Source organism: Hoplias malabaricus, chromosome X2 (assembly GCF_029633855.1).
Source record: "Hoplias malabaricus isolate fHopMal1 chromosome X2, fHopMal1.hap1, whole genome shotgun sequence".
Lineage (NCBI taxonomy): Eukaryota > Metazoa > Chordata > Actinopteri > Characiformes > Erythrinidae > Hoplias > Hoplias malabaricus.
This window is the reverse complement of record NC_089819.1, coordinates 49,872,216-49,888,486: the sequence shown is the minus strand read 5'-3', so window position 1 is coordinate 49,888,486 and position 16,271 is coordinate 49,872,216. Positions and strand designations below refer to the sequence as shown.

At 43.2% G+C, this 16,271-nt stretch overlaps 1 protein-coding gene across 1 annotated transcript in view; it reads left to right on the top strand.

Moving 5' to 3' along the window:
• LOC136677411 (neural-cadherin-like) overlaps positions 1–16,271 on the top strand; it is a 261,783-nt gene that overhangs the window by 94,261 nt on the left and 151,251 nt on the right. Inside the window, exons 5-6 of the mRNA XM_066654931.1 lie at positions 3,754–3,958; positions 16,054–16,165. Of these exons, the coding sequence (XP_066511028.1) occupies positions 3,754–3,958; positions 16,054–16,165 (317 nt within the window). The remainder of the gene's footprint in view (positions 1–3,753; positions 3,959–16,053; positions 16,166–16,271) is intronic.

Below are 16,271 nucleotides of genomic sequence, written 5' to 3'. Positions count from 1 at the left end.
AGAACATGTATCTGTCAAAGTCTGATCTTTACACCTCATTTGTGGAAGCTCTCTGAGGACCTCAGAAGAAGAGTTATTGATGCTCGTTAAGCGGGAAAAGGTTACAAAAACATCTCTAAAAGGTTTGGACTCAGTCAACATTCAGACAGATTTTGTACAACTGCAGGAAATTCAACACCATTACTAACCTGCACAGGAATAGTTGACTGAAAGAAATTCAAAGAGGGCACAACAGAACCCAAGGTAACTTCTATGCAGCTAAAGACCTTTCTCACAATGGCTGACGGTAATGTTTATGAGTACGCCTTCAAAACAACACAACAAAAGTGTGCAAGGCAGGGTGGAAAGGAAAACACCACTCTCCAAAAGCAACATTGGTTTCCATCTACAGTTTGCTAAGGATCCGATAGACAAGCCGGAGGGCTTTTGGAACAAAGTTCTGCTGTAAATGATGGGCATAATGTTTGAATAATGGAAAGCAGTGCATTCCAGCACTTTAAAAAAAAAAAAAAAACATCTCGCCTGTGAAACACGATGGTGGTTTTATCCGGGTTTGGGCCTGTTTTACTGCACCTGGGGCAGGGTGGCTTGCCTTCATTAATGGAATGATGAATTTGGAATTACACCAGCAAAATCTATAGGAAAAGTAATATCAGGACATCTGTCAAGGAGCTGGACTTCAAAAGAATGTGTGTCATACAGCAAGATGCCGCTAAGCACGCAAGTCGAGAAGAATGGCCAAGTCAAACTCCTGACTTAAAATCAATAGAAATATTGTGGAAGGACCTGCAGCAATCAGTTCATGGGAGGTAACCCACCAACATTACAGGGCTGAAGCTGTTTTGTATTTTTGTGGATAAAGTTCATCAACAATTACCAGAAATGTTTCGCTGCAGTTATTGCTGCACTAGGAGGTGACACCACATACTGAAACAAACAAAGCCATACTTTTGCCGCTCACAGATATGAAACGCTGGATCATTTTCCTCCAGATAAATGACCAAATCTAATATTTATGTCACATTTTTTATACGGTTGTCATTATCTTCTTTTAGGGCTTATGTGAAAATCGAAATTTATTGTATGTAAAAATATACAGTAGAACCTCGGAAGTCGATGGTAAGCCATTCCGGAACTTGCGTGGACAACTGATGTGGTCAAGTTCCGAATCGAATTTCCCCATAATAAATAACTGAAAATGGATTAAGTGGTTCTTGTTACGAATTCACGGATGGCGGACTGATGGAGGCGGACGCAAACGCTAAAACACTGTGATTTTATTAACGAAAGAACAAAACAAACATAAACAAACTTGAGGGCAAACACAATGACTGAATAAATGAAAGGACTCGAAACAACAACATGAAATGAGGAAACGAAAACAAGGAAAAACGGACTAGGAATATAGAACCCGACTAGGAAATGGAACAACACAAAACAACACAACTTGGAATAGGATCACACAAAACAAGGGGACTTAAATACATCAACAGACGAGACACACCTGAAACGGATAACGAGGGTAAAGGACAAGGAGGCGAAACAAAGGTGGGACATGGGCGGAGACAAGGACAATAACAGACAGAACCATGTGCAGAGAGAGCACATGGTGAGGAAAACAGGCATGACAGGACGAGGGCGTGACAGTTCTCGACCATCAATTTTTTACCATATATTTCCCTATTTCCCTACAAAAATGATCAACAATTACACTCTTAGGTAAGTTATACTGCTAAACAAAAGACACAAAACATGTAAAATACGCAAAAACTTGGAGCACAACCTCAAAAAGCATCCAAGCTTGCGGAAAGACGCCGTAAACTGATGCCATGTAGCATCAGTTAAGTTCAAGTTTGTTTACAAAAGCCGCGTGGGTCGGGTCGGGTTCCGAGTTTTAAGGTCGAAAAAGACAAAATTCTCTCGACATTTGACGTTGACTTCCGATTATGTCGACTTCAGACATGGTCGACTTCCGGGGTTCCACTGTACAACATTATCAAGGGTTTACAAACGTTTAAGACCCACTGTAAGTATAACCCATTCATAGAAGTGTAAACAGTCATCCCTTCTACTTTTTGTTCTCTTTCTCCCTCCATCACCTTCCCTCTGTCAGTGAGTGATGAGCAGTGTGTGGATGGTAGCTGATCAGACTGTGGAGATCCTTCATCACCAGCCTGCTGTCTCTCGCAGCTCCTGCTGCACGCTGCACACTGTGATTGGCTCAGACAATAATCTAATGAAGGAAACGCTGCTTGTGGACTGCAGTCATGCCCACAGGCCTTCAGTGATTAAGACAGAGTGTCCACAGCCAAGGCTAGTCTTCGGAAATCGGCCTTCTCTTGGGCTCACGTACCATGCTGGGGTGTGTTTGTGTGTGTGTGTCAGTGTGTGTGTGTGTGGTGTTTGCACACTTTTTTGGAGGTAAAACTCATGGTTGTTAGCCTTAGAAAAGTCTGGCACATATTGTTGCTGAAATAAAACAACCAATGTTTGTTTATCAGAATTTAGAATATTTAAGTGCCCTTTACATTAGGAATGGGCCAAAATGAATGTTCCAAAGTAACTTCATCATAAATAATGATTGCATTTCCTAACATCAATAATTGTAAGTTTTTTTTTTTGTTTTTTTTTTTGTTAAACCTCATCTTACATTTATTTTTTTATCACCAACATTTAATTTCCAGAGTAAGAAGAGTAAAAAAAAAGAATAGTGTCGCAGTCACACAGCTCCAGGGACCTGGAGGTTGTGGGTTCAAGTCCCGCTCCGGGTGACTGTCTGTGCGGAGTTGGTGTGTTCTCCCTGTGTCTGCGTGGGTTTCCTCCGGGTGACTGTCTGTGAGGAGTTTGGTGTGTTCTCCCTGTGTCTGCGTGGGTTTCCGCCGGGTGACTGTCTGTGAGGAGTTTGGTGTGTTCTCCTTGTGTCTGCGTGGGTTTCCTCCGGGTGACTGTCTGTGAGGAGTTTGGTGTGTTCTCCCTGTGTCTGTGTGGGTTTCCTCCGGATGACTGTCTGTGAGGAGTTTGGTGTGTTCTCCCTGTGTCTGTGTGAGTTTCCTCCGGGTGACTGTCTGTGAGGAGTTTGGTGTGTTCTCCCTGTGTCTGTGTGGGTTTCCTCCGGGTGCTCTGGTTTCCGCCCGGATTGGATTGGCGACTCAAAAGTGTCTGTAGGTGTGAGTGTGTGAGTGAAAGTGTGAGTGTGGGTCTCCCTGTGAAGGACTGGCGCCCCCTCCAGGGTGTATTCCCGCCTTGCACCCAATGATTCCGGGTTGGCTCCAGACCCACCGAGACCCTGAAGTGGATAAGTGCTTACAGACAGTGAATGAATGAATGAATGAATGAACAATATACAGGGCATTGGATATACAGTATGAGACCTGATGTATGACACCCACTTCATAATACTGATAAATATACTGATATCACAAAATAATAAAGTGCATGCCTGTGAGAGTATGAGAGACATGTCGAACACTGTGGGATCTGTGGATCTCTACACTTCTGTCTCTGCTGCTCGAAGCACTGCAGCATCACAGTGACATTTTTATGCTCAATGTGCTTTTGTTATTGAAGAGATGTTCTTTTATGCAAAGGCAGAAGGCATCAACTTGATTTTATAAGACAGCGTATACTTTCATCTCACCAGGCTGTTCCTTTGACCCCCGCATCCAGTTTACTCTCTCTCTCTCTCTCTCTCTCTCTCTCTCTCTCTCTCTCTCTCTCTCTCTCTATCTCTCTCTCTCTCTGTCCATACCACAGGTTCCTAGTCACTCCAGCTCTGTCCTTCCAGAAGCAGCCCATCACCTACAGCCTACTGATTAACCCCAGCAGTCTATTCAGCATCCAGCAGGAGACTGGGGAGATCAGCCTGACCCGGAGCATCGACTATGAGACTGACCAGCACCGTTACCTGCTGCTGGTCAGGGCAAGTGAGAACAAGGACAGCCTCAGCAGCGCCGCAGAGGTAAGGGTTTGAGGTCAGACGAGGCCATTCTGGAATGAACAGCACCTCACTGTCCATTCTCTCACATCCACTGACCACAAAATAGCACTTTGTATTTCTACAATTACAGACTGGAGTCAAACCGAGGCTCTGCATTCTTTCTTTGCCCACTTTCACCCTGTTGTTTAATGGTCAGGACCCCACATGGTAACCACAATATGATTTGGGGGGCATATCATTTTCTGCGCTGCAGTGACACTGATCTAGTTTGTTGGTCAACAATGTAAGAGACAGTAGCTCATCTGCACAGTGTTGGTCCTCCTGTACAGGATCTTTGTGTTGGTGGACTATTCTCAGTTCAGCAGTGAAACTGAGGGGTTTAAAAAACTCAAGCAGCATCGCTGTGTCTGATCCACTCATACCAGCGCAACACAGAACCAGCGCTGTGAATGATGCACCACCCAAATCATACCTGCTCTGTGGGGGTCCAGACCAGGGGAAAACAAAGCAAAGCAACAGATGGGCTACACTATGTAATTGTAGAACTATGAAGTTCTACTGTATGGTCAGTGGAGCCAAGAAAATAAACAGTGGTTTCAGAGAATAATAACATTAATGAAAGAATCACATGGTGGACTAAAAGGAATTTAAACCTGGCGGCTCTAAGGCTACTGTAAAGCAGAGAATTCCTCATATTCTGGGGCTTTCATTTATTTATTTATTTATTTATTTACTTATTAGGTTATTTTTTACAATGCAGTCACACTATGCCCAGGAAATTACAGTTTAAATATGCCCCACTCTCTTACAACATGCAAGTCCACTCTACTGCCATTTTTTATATGTCTAGTCTAATTTGTTTTTGTTTGCTTCAGCGATTGACGTGTAAATTTCACTCAGATCTAGTCACACTGCCTCACTTTTGTACTGAAATGAAATCTACATTTAAAACCATAGGCTTCTGTGATGTTTTGATCATTTTTGACCTTGTAATTAGGGCGGCAGGGTGGTGCAGTCACACAGCTCCAGGGACCTGGAGGTTGTGGGTTCGAGTCCCGCTCCGGGTGACTGTCTGTGAGGAGTCTGATGTGTTCTCCCTGTGTCTGTGTGGGTTTCCTCCGGGTGACTGTCTGTGAGGAGTTTGGTGTGTTCTCCCAGTGTCTGTGTAGGTTTCCTCCAGGTGACTGTCTGTGAGGGGTGTGGTGTGTTCTCCCTGTGTCTGCGTGGGTTTCCTCCGGGTGACTGTCTGTGAGGAGTGTGGTGTGTTCTCCCTGTGTCTGTGTGGGTTTCCTCCAGGTGACTGTCTGTGAGGAGTTTGATGTGTTCTCCCTGTGTCTGTGTGGGTTTCCTCCGGGTGACTGTCTGTGAGGAGTTTGGTGTGTTCTCCCAGTGTCTGTGTAGGTTTCCTCCAGGTGACTGTCTGTGAGGGGTGTGGTGTGTTCTCCCTGTGTCTGCGTGGGTTTCCTCCGGGTGACTGTCTGTGAGGAGTGTGGTGTGTTCTCCCTGTGTCTGCGTGGGTTTCCTCCGGGTGACTGTGAGGAGTTGGTGGGTTCTCCCTATGTCCAGGTGGATTGGCAACTCAAAAGGTTCCATAGGTTTCTGTGTGAGTGTGTGTGTGTGTGTTTGTGTGTGTCACCCTGTGAAGGACTGGCGCCGCCTCCAGGGTGTTTTTCTGCCTTGCGCCCAGTGAATCCGTGTAGGCTCCGGACCCACAGTGACCCTGGATAAGTGGTTACAGACAATGAATGAATAAATGACCTTGTAATTACTCCTCAACAGTAAACTTTGTTAAAATCAACAACAACAATCTGGCTATTGGCACTGTCACATGTTAACGTGCTGAAGAACGTAATCAGGAGAGAAAGGAAGGAAGAACAAGGGCTGATGTTCTAAAATAGGTACATGATGAAGCTGAGTGTGGTTTGGGTGGAGGGTGGCTCATTCATCATGTCATGTTTACATGGAGCAGCAGTGTCACGTCTGGTGTGAATTCAGGGTCAGACATCTGTGCCATTCTGAAGCTTGCTGACTAGCAGCTGGTTAACAAGATATGAGGTGCTCCAATCATGGCTTTAAATGGTTTTCTCCCTGATGGCTTAACCTTGCTCATTCAATGTGTTTGAAAGCTTCAGCTTTTCCCGAACGTAATTACGACTCTCTCGCGACTTTACACCATGTCAATCGATAGTTATCACCATTTAAAGAAAAATGAGGAGGAAAAAAAACATTCCCACCTTCTCTTCCAGTGAATACAAACTCACTACTTCATTTTTCTACTTGGCTTCCGCGGTTTCAAGTTTCGTACCACCCTGAACATTTTGATGTATCACTCATTGTGATGGACAATGTCAATAGATAGACATCACACTTCAAATGAATTCTTCCAGCCCAAAGCACTCACAATGCTTTTAAACCTGCTGCAATGTGTTTGATGGCTCATTTCCCCTCAATACATTTATAGATTTTTTTTTCCTTGCCATTCAACCTCTAAGAGATTATATCGCTGAGAGATAGAGCATCTTTCAAATACATTCGCATGATTCAATGAAGTCAGTAATCATTTTTTCAAACTTACAGGGCTGTGCAGAATTCTGAGACCACACTTCATTTGTTCCACATCGAGTTAAACAGCCACTGACTGCAAACTTACTTTTACATATCATTCATTCATTAATTGTCTGTAACCACTTCAGTTCAGGGTTGCGGTGGGTCCGGAGCCTACCTGGAATCATTGGGCGCAAGGAAGGCACCAGTCCTTCACAGGGCGACACACACACATATTCACACCTACGGACGCTTTAGTGTCGCCAATCCACATACCAATGTTTTTGGAATGTTGGAGGAAACTGAAGCACCCGGAGGAAACCCATGCAGACACAGGGAGAACACACCACACTCCTCACAGACAGTCACCCGGTGGAAACCTACGCAGACACTGGGAGAACACACCAAACCCCTCACAGTCACCCGGAGGAAACCCACGTGGACACTGGGAGAACACACCAAACTCCTCACAGACAGTCACCCGGAGGAAACCCACGTGGGAGAACACACCACACTCCTCACAGACAGTCACCCGGAGGAAACCCATGCAGACACAGGGAGAACACACCACACTCCTCACCGACAGTCACCCGGTGGAAACCCACGCAGACACTGGGAGAACACACCAAACCCCTCACAGTCACCCGGAGGAAACCCACGTGGACACTGGGAGAACACACCAAACTCCTCACCGACAGTCACCCGGAGGAAACCCACGTGGACACTAGGAGAACACACCACACTCCTCACAGACAGTCACCTGGAGGAAACCCACGTGGACACTGGGAGAACACACCACACTCCTCACCGACAGTCACCCGGAGGAAACCCACGTGGACACTGGGAGAACACACCAAACTCCTCACAGACAATCACCCAGAGCGGAACTCGAACCCCCAACGCCAGGTCCCTAGAGCTGTATGACTGCAACACTACCTGCTGCACCACCATTTAGATATCATGACAAAAGTATTATTAACACACAGTCACATAAAGAGCTATAAACAGAATACCGTAAATCAGAAGAAGATAGTGTCTTTACTTTGTGACTCGAAATACCATTGTAATCAGGCATTCTTGTATCCACAACTGTTGAGTTTACATCTTTCCTTTATGGTGCAATAAATAGGAGTTATTCAAAGGTCCAATATTTCATGATGTCACATGTCAAATACAAAACACATTAAAAAGTCATTACTCAAGAATGCCTGGCAGTTCTTGTCCAATTACGACACGTTTCATGAATCCTCACTGTCAGGGTTTGTCGATAATGAGTTTAATAGCTGTGTTTTAAGTGTACAGTAATTAAACCTAAAAGTGAATCTATGGTCCCTAAATGTCACCTAGCCTACAACATAATTAGGATGTATGGCTTGAGTGTATTCTTGATGTTTCCGCCTTGGTGCCAAGTATTGTCACCGGGCCCAAATGGACGGCTGAATTAGAGTGCTGCGCTGCCGAAAAGTGCGAGAGCGAAGATTTATTTTAAGTCCTAGGCTGATGGCCTCTCCCATGCCTCTCACAATAACATGACCCTTGAGGATCCAATCTCGCTGTGTCGAGGCGTGATCTGTGCTGCTCAGTGATCCATAGATCTTGCCTGGCCTGAGGCAAGGCAGCCGAGTGCAGAGCTATGTCACAAAACAATGGCGTGTCACGATGTACTTGGCTGAAAGAAAGAGAGAGAGAGAGAGAGAGAGAGAGAGAGAGAGAGAGAGAGAGAGAGAGACCCAACAAGTGCAGTAAGGCACACAGCCAAAAGACTGACAGCTGCTCCTCTGATCTGTCTGTTCTTGTGAAGTCAAGTCTGGGGGAAAGTGCGAGAGAAAAGGGGAAAGTTTAATTCCCATCTACCTAAGCCCCATACCTAAACCTTAGTGTCACCCTGCTTGCCCTGCTCTCTCTCCTCAGTTCATCAGTTCATCAGGCCTCAAGCCATGTTTCCATCTTCGCTGTTTACAAAAAAACAACGGACACTCTCTGGACAAAACAAAGCAGAGCACATTCTCAGCACTGCCCCGGGCCAAACGCAGTTTTCCCCACTCTATATTTGTAACATCACATCCAATAGTCAACAACAGAGAAAGCAATGATGATGGACTTGATGGTAGACTATTAGGGAGACCTGATGTCCCATTTCCAAAGACATTTAGAAAGGTCCATTCTTCAGAAAAGTTATTACAGATCTAAGCAAAGGAGCCATCAAGATTTTTTTTTAGGATTCATTATTTGTACATTTTTACCCTGGTATTATTCTGCATTATTTCTAGAAGAATCAAATAACGGTGCAGTCAGTGGCGGATGCTGGTCTTTCAAGGAGGGGAAGCTCAATGTCGGCCTACATCATAAAATGTGTTGGTTTATTTATACGTAAATTCTACCCTCTGTTCCTTTTTAAAAAATGACCCTGTCGTACCAACAAGGCGTCTTTTCCAGGGACTTGATTAGTGTCCTCTCAATGGCCAGCAGAGATAAGCTGCTTAAACGGCCTCGGCCCATGTGAAGTGTGTCCGCCTGTGCTCCTACGGATCTTTACACCAAAGGATCGCTGATTCGCTCATTTCGCTGTCAATCAAAAAAGGATTCAGCCTCAGACAGATCATCCAATCATCATGCAGAAGCTGAGCGTCCGGGCCGAGGCCAGCCCACTGCCCCATAGACCCCCAGAGACGCTGAGCGTCCGATGGGCGGGACAAAGCCCAGCGTTTATCCAATCACTCGTCTTGTTTCGCTGTACTTTGCTGCTTCGCTATTGAACTCTGTGGACGCTGTTTAAAGCACCGTGAAGCTGCGGGAATGATTGAGAGGAAAGCCGCGCCTTTACCAGTGATAAGAAGCTGATTCTGAACAAAAGTTGAGCGCGTTGTAGTGCATATTTATTGAATGACATGTACACACAACAGTATATATTTGATCACTTATTTTTTTACGTTTTAGGGGAAGCTGAGCTTCCCTTGCAGTCTTAGAGCAATCGCCACTGGGTGCAGTGTCTAAAGGGGCTGAAAAAAACTAGATATACACGGTGGGTGAATAGATGGTCCTGGGTTCAGTCCTCTCAGAAGGTCACTTTTATCCAAAACAACATGTTGGTACACTCTCAGAAACAAAGGTATGGGAGAGATACATTATTGGTCACTAAATGTACAAACGTTGTTGATGTTTAAAGGTACAACAGTGTTTAAAAGTCCAGTTTTGTTCCTTAAAGGTGCATTACTTTCTGTTCTCCAGAAGGAAAGGAGAATAATGTACAAGATAATGTAAGTCCTGGAGATGATGGGGGGGGGGGGGGGGTTGGGGTGGTGAAATCCACACAGTGTAAACATCTCTTAATTAGAATTGTCCTGAGTAAACTGCTCGTGAAGAAAGGCGAGGTTCTAGTGGTGACCCAGTCACATTTCACTGTCATGCCGTTTACCTGCAAAGCACAATGACAGATAGATTGTTTACATGATTTAAGCCCCATTCGGATGGGATTAGTTTTACACGGGGAGCTGGGGTAATGTGATTTTTCCACAGGAAATCAGTAATGTTTATGGTGGATTCGCACCGGATAAGAAATTGCAGTGAAAATAACAGAGAGGGGAGGGGCTACTCGATTCACGCATTGCTGTCACATAGTGTGGATCACACACAGCAGAGCTACTGGAGTTTTTAGACTGTCGCAACTGTTCTGAGATCAGCCTTCCCACTAAAAGCAAACTGATAACAGACGAGAAGGTGGCAAAAACACTTTACTTATACTTCACACAGTTATTACTGATATTATAAATGGTAACATTCATAAGACGTGTGGAGGCTACTGGTCACCTACAGGTCGTTTTGTGGATTTGCGTGTGGTGTGTCGTTCAGCCACTGAGCTTTTGCTTAAACCGTGTATTTCATCACTAAACGCCTCCTTCGGCTCATTTCAATTCGGACGGGATTAATATAACCTTGGGTCATTTTTTGGCTTGTTACAGTAGGTAAAAGGCTCAGGAATCACTCCGGAAAAATGACTGAAATGGTCTATTCAGACGGGATTAAAACTACTGAGATACTCAGGTAATAATTACTTGACCCCCACGTCCACAGGTAAAACTAATCCGGTTTGAATAGGGCTATGGACTGGCATCGGAACACACTGCCAAAGCCTTTACTCAAAACAAGAGCAAACATCCACCAGGCAGTTGTTGGACTGCAGGTATTATTCTTTCATTCTTTCGGAGTTCAGTGCTTGATGAGCTGCTTTATAGGTGGTCTCCTGTGTTTGGGCCTGTGGTCCGAAGTGAAGTTTCACAGAGCCGGAGGTTACCTGAGCTGGTGCTGATGTGGACAGGTTCTGTACGCCCAGACTTTATAAGAGCTGACGGACTCTCTCCTCGAATTCATACAGTCTTTCTTCATCACTTGCCCATCCACAAAAAAAAAAACCAACCCTCTTTCTCTTATTACCACGGGGAGCAGAGAGCAGCTTGAAGCCGTGCTCTTTCCTCCCATATCCTTTCAAAGGTACTTTTTGCTGTTTGATTTAGAGTTATGGGCCTTGTTAGAGAGAGAAATAGGAGTAATGCTTCAGACAGTGATCTGTCATTGGATGTTTGACCGCTTCTGCAGGAGCTCGGTCTATTTTGATCTCTCCAGTTTTGAAAGTTACTTAGCAACTGCCGGGGAGCTTTAGACACAAGGAAGGATTCTTTCTCTCTCTGTCTCTCTCTCTTTATTTCTCTCTCTCTCTCTCTCTCTCTCTCTCTCTCTCTCTCTCTCTCTCTCTCTCTCTCTCTTACTCTCTGTCTCTCTCTCTCACTCTCTGTCTCTCTTTCTTTCACTCTCTATTTCTTTCTCTCTCTCTCTCTCTCTCTCTCTCTTTCTCTCTGTCTCTCTCTCTCTCTCTCTTTCTCTCTCTCTCTCTCTCTCTCTTTATTTCTCTCTCTCTCACACACTTTTTCACTCTCTTTCGCTCTCTCTGTCTCTCTCTCTTTAACTCTCTCTGTCTCTCTTTCTTTTACTCTCTCTATTTCATTCTTTCTCTCTCTCTGTTTCTTTCTCTCTCTCTCTTTCTCTCTCTCTCACTTTCTCTTTCTCTCTCTCTCTCTCACTCTCTCTCACTCTCTCTCTCTCTCTCTTTCTCTCTCTCTTTCACTTTCTCTCACTCTCTTTCACTCTCTTTCTTTCACTTTCTTTCCCTCTCTTTCACTCTCTCCTTCTCATTCATTTGCTCTTTCTCTCCCCTCCTCTCCCTTACTCTTTCCCCCACACCTTATCTCTCTCTCTCTCCTCTCTCTCTCTCCATCGATTCATCCTTCCATCCTCCTGTCTCCCTCTCTCACTCTCTCTACCCCCCTTTTTCTCTCCTCCTCCCTCCTTATCTCTCTCACCCTCTTGCCCTCCTTATCTCTCTCTCTCAAAATCCATCCAAGCCCTACACCTCTATCTCTCTTTCTCCTAGCCTTCCCTCCCTCCCTCCCCCATTCAAAACATATGCCTTTTAAAAAAGTCTCCATACGTAGTCTTGACGATGTCTATTTTAATACTCGATTGTTCTCAATCAGTCTTATCCCTGTCCTTTTCTGCACAGGATGAAAGAGCAAACGTCTTTAGAGCCGTAGTATCTTTTAATAGATGAAAAACCACCCAAAGCCTGGTTTCACGTTGATTAACCGGTTTAATTTTGTGGATAAACACCTATGACGAAATGTCGTAAACAAGTAATCGCCTTTATGTCTCTGTAGTTTCTTTTAGACAGAGATATGATCCGTTAATAAAATCAAAGGAGAATTGTCCTGAAATATTCCAATGCTAGAAAAGATGCCTGTAATCTCCCACACACACCTCATTTTGAATTCTCAGATCTCCACACACTCTCACACACAGCTCAGATTTGGTAAGTTAAAGTAACATTAAAGTGACCTCTAAAATCATGGTTCATTTTAATCAGCACCTCTGACAATACAGGGACACTTTGTAGTTCTACAATTAGAAACTGTAGTCCCGCCATTGCTCTGCATCCCTCATTAGCTCCTTTTCACCCAGGAAGGACTCTCACAGGGCCACCGAGGAACATTTAGGTGACGAATGTGGTGGTGTGTTAGGGCTGGGTGGATCCTAACAGCGATCTCGCCCGAGTTAGGAACACCAGTCTCTCAGATTGAAAGCAGTGGTGTCACTCACACAAGTGTTTAGCACAATGTCCCGTTGACTGAGCGCTATGGATCTGAAAAGACGAGTATCTGTCAGGAACCTGATAATAAGAAAAGGTTAGAAAAGGCATAAAAATACCATACTTGAGCATCTCTGAGTGTTTGAAGGAATAAATTAGACTCTATTAAACATTCTGACATTTTTGAGATTTTGGTTTTGCACTGAACTTCTTCAAAGTAACGTTCATTGCAACTGACCAAATACCATCAGTTTGTTCTATGAGAGGGTTTCTTCAAACCTGCTTTTACGACTCACTCGGGGGTCTCTTCATGGTCCCAGAGGTGTAAAGAAAGCTGTTCTACAACAGATACACCAGTGAAAACCAATGTGCAGTTCTCTTGGCGCGGTGGTGGATGAAAGTGTTGTTGGACGTATTGTGTGCAGAACCTCCACCCAATCATCATTCCTCATTAAACTCGACATTCACCCATTTCTGAAGCTGCAGGACACAGAAATCAAAGTGAAACTAAAATGAACATTGCTGCTGGGTCCTGCTTTGTATTTGTTTAACATAAAAGGTTTCATTTATATGGCTTTACACTGACTGTGATTTAGAAACAGATTGGTGGGTTTTGGCGGATTGACTGTAAATCTGTTTTGGTACAACTTTAGAATAGTTCTACACTTATAAAGGTATATAAATCATGTCAGATCTGTTTATTAATGGTAATTAAATATGCTGCTAAAGCATCAAAACTCAACAGTGTCATCATTTGCCAAATAGTGAACCGTCATCCATCTACACTGTTAAACCCCAGATCTTGCCAGATACTGACCTTACATTGTCTTTCATCAGTTGACATTGAGCCTATCAGCTTTATTGCATTGTTGTTAACACGTTTAACCATTTAACCACCACATTTAATGACCTGCCACCAACAGAGTGTTTACCTTAACATGTGAAAGGTCTTAGCATATTCTTTACCTTGACTTTTTCTGTGTTTTCTGTATGGCAAATAAAAAGAGGTCACCGTTGCCTTTCTATTTTGTGTGATATTAAATGTGTTTACAATATAATTCATAACCATGTAATAAACGTTTTTTTTTTTTTTTTTTTTTTTTTTTTTTTTTGCATTAATAACCCTTTTTAAATGTAGTCTTATTTTAAAGTGGACCCTGTCTCTCATCTGAAGATTCTTTCCTGAATAAGTGGCTCATATGTCCCTGTGATTTTCTCCCACAGAATCATTTTGACTGATATATGCTTTTTTATGTCTAAATAACTCTTTTTTTATGTGTAGAAGTTTCAATGGCTATTGCAACCCCATTAAAACAAGGCTAATGTCAGTTGCGGACCGGTCTACATACATATGCACAACAGACGTTGCTCCTGTAGACCTACAACAGCAGATTTCAGCAGCTCCCCCTTGTAAACCTCTTTCAAGTTAGTTTTAGGGGAAGTTTTTCATCATAAAAATTGTTGCGCTTTGTAAAAGTTCAGAACTGACTTCAGAACTAATTCTAACACAGATCCAGTGGGGTATATTTCTTTCCTTGTTGAGCTTAGTGGATTTTTCATAAACTTCTCTGTAAGTTGAGCTTATTAAGGTGATTTGTTACTAAATGAATTCAGCTCAAAATAAATTAATCAGGGCGATATTAAAGGGCCTATGTACACTCAGCTGTCGAGTTTAATACAGAGATGTCTTTACATATTATGTGCGATGTTTAAAGAAATTCTTAGTGGGTGTAAACCTTAGTTTAAAGTGTCATGCACTTATGGATTGATTTTAGATTCAGTGAAATATGTGTGAAGCTTAAATAGAAACTGGATATAAAACCAAGGATAGGGAGCATTAATAGCATTAATATTAACACTACAGTGCTGGAAAATCCTCATGATGCTGGTGCAAGTGGAGGAGGCGAAAATAGAGCTATGCAGCATGAAATGGGGATAGAGAGAGAGAGAGAGAGAGAGAGAGAGAGAGAGAGAGAGAGAGAGAGAGAGAGAGAGATGTTGCTAGAGATCAAAGGGTGAAAATTAAGTGATTTTATGTTTTGTCCTAAAAAGGCGAATCTTTGTGCGAGGTCAGTGGGGTGGCTGAGCTTGGCAGGGTCGGCAGTGAAAGGGCAATCTAAGCAAAGCAGCTTTACTGTGTGTGGTAAGCACTCGGGACAATTACTGCTGAATCCTTCCTCTGTGCTCCATCAGCCCCTATCCCCAGCACAATCACAGCCATTCACCACAACTTCATAATGTGCTCCCACTGCACCCTTTAGCTTTTAATTCTGTATTTTCATTTCTTTTTTATCCACTATTCATTGGCACGGATCATGTGGGTCCTGTCTTAAATCTCAGTGTGTGCATCACTGACCAAAGACTTTGGCCTTTTGCTTTGTCCACTGTAGTCTTTTATCTGCTTTCATCTTTAGTCTCTCTCTCTCTCTCTCTCTCTCTCTCTCTCTCTCTCTCTCTCTCTTTCTGTGTATCTCTATCTCTCTCTGTGTCCCTCTGTCTCTCCTTTTCATGAGCCAGATGTAAAAGAATGAAATATGCAATGTATTCAGTTTACTAAACCCTCAGTTTACTATGCAAATTTCATGCATCCCCACCTCTCATCTGTTAGTTTTAAGACACAGGTGTTGTAAGAGAAGGAATATAAATTACAGATATAGAAACTTTTTTAATTATTTGTTTTTGTTTGTTTTGTTTAGTTTTTTTTTTTACACTGGCTAAGACAGTAAAGTTTATGAAACAATAACATGGACTACCCACACATACATATACTTCCCAGCAAGATGTTTTTCACCACATCTTGTAGCAGTGGGTGTTATCCTGTGCTTACTTTTTTTTTTTTTTTTGCGTGATTCTTTCTTGAATGCATGAGGGAGAGAAGCACATTTTACATTTTACCATGTACCTGACTGTGAACCGCACCGGCAGCTTTGATACATAATATTTAGCACGTGTGTCTGAATTGCACCTGACAATGACAGGTACTTTCACTGTTCAATTTTATTATGATTAGAATATTATTGACACAAGAAAATTAGCATTTAATGATAATATCAAAACTTTTAAATAATAAAACGCATTAATATTTGAACTCAATCTGTAGATGAGAGGTAGCTGAGATACTGGCAGATTATTTAACGTTATGTTTGAATCTGCATGTGTAGCTCTCCTGCTTCAATGTGTTTTTTAAATTGCTTTTAAGGCAATGTCTTCAGCACCACGGACAGCTCCATTCCTCACTGATGGCCTTCACTGTGGTAAGAAATCACTAGGAGGTGGACCCACGTTCTGTTCCAACTTATGCGCTCACTGGACTTCAGTGATGAAAATTAGGATGCTTGGCCTTTATTGTCCAATGATATGAAATATTAAAACATTCTCTCTCTCTCTCTCTCTCTCTCTCTCTCTCTCTCCCTCTCTCTCTCCCTCTCCCTTCTAGGTACGTGTCATCATCATAGATGAAAATGACTGTGTTCCAGAGTTCTTGCAGTCCATTTATAGCAAGGACGGTGTCCCTGAGACAGTAACTACAGCCACATCTCTCCTTCAAGGTAAGATGTTTTGCATAAATTGACTTATACATTGCATTCTTTCATAACTGCTTTGAGCTTGGACAAGCTCGGTGTTTCTGTTCAGTCGAGCAAATCGAGTCCTTTC